Source organism: Juglans microcarpa x Juglans regia, chromosome 5S (assembly GCF_004785595.1).
Source record: "Juglans microcarpa x Juglans regia isolate MS1-56 chromosome 5S, Jm3101_v1.0, whole genome shotgun sequence".
Lineage (NCBI taxonomy): Eukaryota > Viridiplantae > Streptophyta > Magnoliopsida > Fagales > Juglandaceae > Juglans > Juglans microcarpa x Juglans regia.
This window is the reverse complement of record NC_054603.1, coordinates 9,050,745-9,054,314: the sequence shown is the minus strand read 5'-3', so window position 1 is coordinate 9,054,314 and position 3,570 is coordinate 9,050,745. Positions and strand designations below refer to the sequence as shown.

The window sequence follows — 3,570 nt, the reverse complement described above, 5'->3', positions numbered from 1 at the left end:
TAATACCATTTTAATTTTTTTCCTCTGTATTTCCATTTATACAGAAAAATATTTTGACCACAAAAAAATTTTATAAAAGTAAACTCACAAAATGACGTAACTTTATGTACGTTAGATTGTAAAGTTATTTTTATTATAAAGTAAAGCTAACGTAATTTTTAAAATCACCTCAATTTGTAAATTTATTTTTATAAAATCTCTTTTGTATCTGTCACAGTCCTATATATTAGTTCCATGAATAATGGCTCTTCTTTCCGACTCAATCTATTTCGTTGTAGAAAATTATTGGGAAGAGCCTATCAAAATAGAGAAATTAATTTTTATAAATTGAATCTGCCAATTCACAATTTCAGAAAATTAGTGCAATTGGTACTTATCATACTAAAATAATAACGGACCCCATTGTTTATCAGATTAGTAACAATGTTATTTGTAAGAAAAATGAGTATTTTTTATGAAAAATGATATAAGAACAACTATACTACAATTTGTTTACACTTAATTGTAAAAAAAAAAAAAAAAAAATTATTATTTTATTTATTTTGAACTGTTGCAAGTACAGAAATTTTGAATTAAAGTAGAAAATATTAATATTTTAATGTATAATAATAGTTAAATTGTAATATAATTGATGGTGTATCGTTGCCTTTTTTTTATTATGTAAATTTAGAAAAGAATGAAGTTGAATTTATCACGAGAAAAAGTAGAGACGATACGAAGGATGAGATTAATTAGAAGGCTTTTTGGGAGGAAAGAAGGGTGCAAAGATATCAGATATCAATGCAGAATCTTTGGAACTCTGAAACTGAGTTCATGGGCCACTCCCCTTCCTCTCTACAGTATACATCGTTTGTCCTTTTATTATTATTTTTCAGAAAAATAATAGTTAAAATCGTGACTGTTCAAGTGTCTATAATTATTTTAAAAAAAATAATAAATACGAAATTTATATAAAAAAATAATATTTTTTTTTATATAAACTTTTGAGTGTCGTGCAAAATCATATTCAATGTAAGTTTGTGTGGAAGAAAGAAAAACGAATTTTTTTTTTTTTTTTTTGGAAGGAGAAAGAAAAACAAGTTTAGTTGAGTAGGGTTGTATAAAAATAAATTAACAATTTTTTATGTGAAATATTAGATTTATTTTGTAATAAAAATAATTTTATAATTAATATAATTGGAGATAATATTAAATCAACAATAATCTTGGTTTGATTTCATAATTATTAAAATAAACTGATTTTTCTATAAATAGTTATTCAATTACAATTTAAAATAATATAGATGTAATTATTTAAGAGAAATAATATTTATACTTGTAGAATGTGCAGTCTCCGTATACTCCCTTTAAAAAAAAGTAGATATATCTAAAACTCATATTCAAAATTTTTTTTAACAATAACTCATTTTTTTTAAAGATAATATGCGAGGACGGTACACAACATAACTATATATAACATTATCCAAAATGCCATAATTTTAGAACAGAGAGGGGCTTTAAACAATCTCTATGAGAGAGAAAAATCCACCACCTGACTCTCTTTCACTTGCCACCGCCGGAGCAAAGGGTTCGGACTCGATAACATGATATCTTCTGCCGCTGGATGATTTTCAGGCCTGATAAAGAATGTGTATTTGGGCCTTGTCTTTATGGAAAATGGGCTTGGCTTACATGACCCAGAATTAGGAAATCTGTTCTTGTTTTGACGGTGCCGTTTGATTGCCACTGAACAGGACATGATTTCCAGCTCAACAAATAGCATTTCTAGGTCTTCTTCCGAAGGAACTCAGAAACCTTATCGAAATTGGATAAATCCAATAGCATGGTGCCACATCAGCAACAAGTATCCAAGTGTATCCAAGCATGGTATCCTGAAGCCACAGATTGGTCATGTGGCTGTGGTGCAGCATTTCTTGTGGAGAAGTTTATAACGGTTTTGAACGAAGGAAATGATAAATTAGAGAAAGGAGAAATATTGGGTATTGTAAGAACAAATTTTCAATTGGGATTGGAAAATGGCAACTACTGTGATGACTTCTCTCCCACAATATAGTGGGCTAAGACCCAAAATCTCAGCAGCACCTGTCCGAACCCTGGTTTGTGTCCCTTTTCCCTTACCATGTATCTAAGATCAAAGTTTGTGTTTTTGCATCATAAACTTGCTTTTGATGTATCGTGTGATTCTGGGTGTGTGTTTGATGTCGTTCTTGGCTTGCTAGTGTCAAGAAATGAACAGCACACGCATGATAAACTCTTAGCTCTCTCTCTGTCTCTCTCTCTCTCATTGTTTCATCAAATGCAAAATCTCTAAGTATGTTGCCATTATTCAGGCAGCAATTCAACCAATGAGGCGTAAGGGAAAGGGAGCTTTGGGTGCTCGCTGTGATTACATTGGATCACCCACAAATTTGGTAAGGTTCAATAAAGAAAGAAAGAAAGAAAGAAAGAAAGAAAAAACCATTTGCAAGCTCGATTATTGACACATTAAACATATTGTAGATAGTAAATGCGAAAATCTGTTACTTCAACTGCTATAAAAAATATGTGTTTTGACTTTTTTCATACATGTGATGGGTCCTGCAATAAGTGTTGTGTTTACAACACCAACTTATAATAGCACAACTCTTCCTAAAAGTATGTGTTTTTTATCTATTTGAATAGTGAGATAAGATGAGATGATTTTAGATGAAAGTTGAGTAAAATATTATTAAAATATTATTTTTTAATATTATTATTATTTTGAAATTTGAAAAAGTTGAATTGTTTATTATATTTTGTGTGGAAATTTAAAAAAATTGTAATTATGAGATGAAACCGTTTCTATATCCACACCAGACTACTCCAATTGTGGACTTCAAATACAATTTGAAGAAAGGTTGTCTGAATACAAACTCAAGAAAAACTTGGAAACTTTATTAAAGGTTTAAATGATTTTCTCTGCATACATAACTTTTGCTTCTGTATTTCATGAAGGGATGACTGATCATCTGTCTGTGCATTTGTGGGACAGATAATGGTGGTTTCTACAAGCCTGATGCTATTTGCTGGGAGGTTTGGGTTGGCACCATCAGCAAACAGAAAGGCGACGGCAGGACTAAAGCTTGAAGTGAGGGACTCCGGACTGCAGACAGGTGACCCAGCTGGTTTCACTCTTGCAGATACCTTGGCATGTGGATCAGTTGGTCACATTATTGGGGTTGGGGTTGTTCTTGGCCTTAAAAACATTGGTGCACTGTAAAATTATCTTTAAATATCTTCTCATCTTTTGACTGATCTCTTTATGTTGTTCTTTGTTTACAATGTGTATTTGGATTAAGAACTCCTTAAAAATGTGTTTGCTGGTGTTGAATCGTTCATTGTGGAAACAACGGGTGAATTGATATGTACTTATGCCACTCATCAACCAACAATGGTGTGTTACGAACTGTGGTATCAGAGAAACAATTTCATAAATCAATGGCTTCGCTAATACGGCAGCTAGAGTCCCAAAAGTGTTAATTCAAGAAGAAACAGCAACGAGTGTTGAACAAGATCAGAGAATAGAAAAAGAAAACACAAGGACAAGAAAAC

The 3,570-nt window shown here is 31.4% G+C and overlaps 1 protein-coding gene across 1 annotated transcript; it reads left to right on the top strand.

Moving 5' to 3' along the window:
• The first annotated feature begins 1,850 nt into the window (after nucleotides 1-1,850).
• On the top strand, nucleotides 1,851-3,356 carry LOC121268309 (photosystem I reaction center subunit psaK, chloroplastic). Its single transcript, XM_041172524.1, has 3 exons — nucleotides 1,851-2,096; nucleotides 2,331-2,411; nucleotides 3,011-3,356. Exons 1-3 carry the CDS (start codon nucleotides 2,016-2,018, stop codon nucleotides 3,236-3,238), a joined length of 390 nt encoding a protein of 129 aa, XP_041028458.1. The 5' UTR covers nucleotides 1,851-2,015; the 3' UTR covers nucleotides 3,239-3,356.
• The last annotated feature ends 214 nt before the right edge of the window (nucleotides 3,357-3,570 follow it).

Coding starts and splice junctions, on each gene's coding strand:
- LOC121268309 (XM_041172524.1), top strand. CDS start 2,016: ATGGCAACTACTGTGATGACTTCTCTCCCACAATATAGTGGGCTAAGA. Junction 2,097..2,330: donor CAGCACCTGTCCGAACCCTG/GTTTGTGTCCCT, acceptor GCCATTATTCAG/GCAGCAATTCAACCAATGAG. Junction 2,412..3,010: donor TTGGATCACCCACAAATTTG/GTAAGGTTCAAT, acceptor TTTGTGGGACAG/ATAATGGTGGTTTCTACAAG.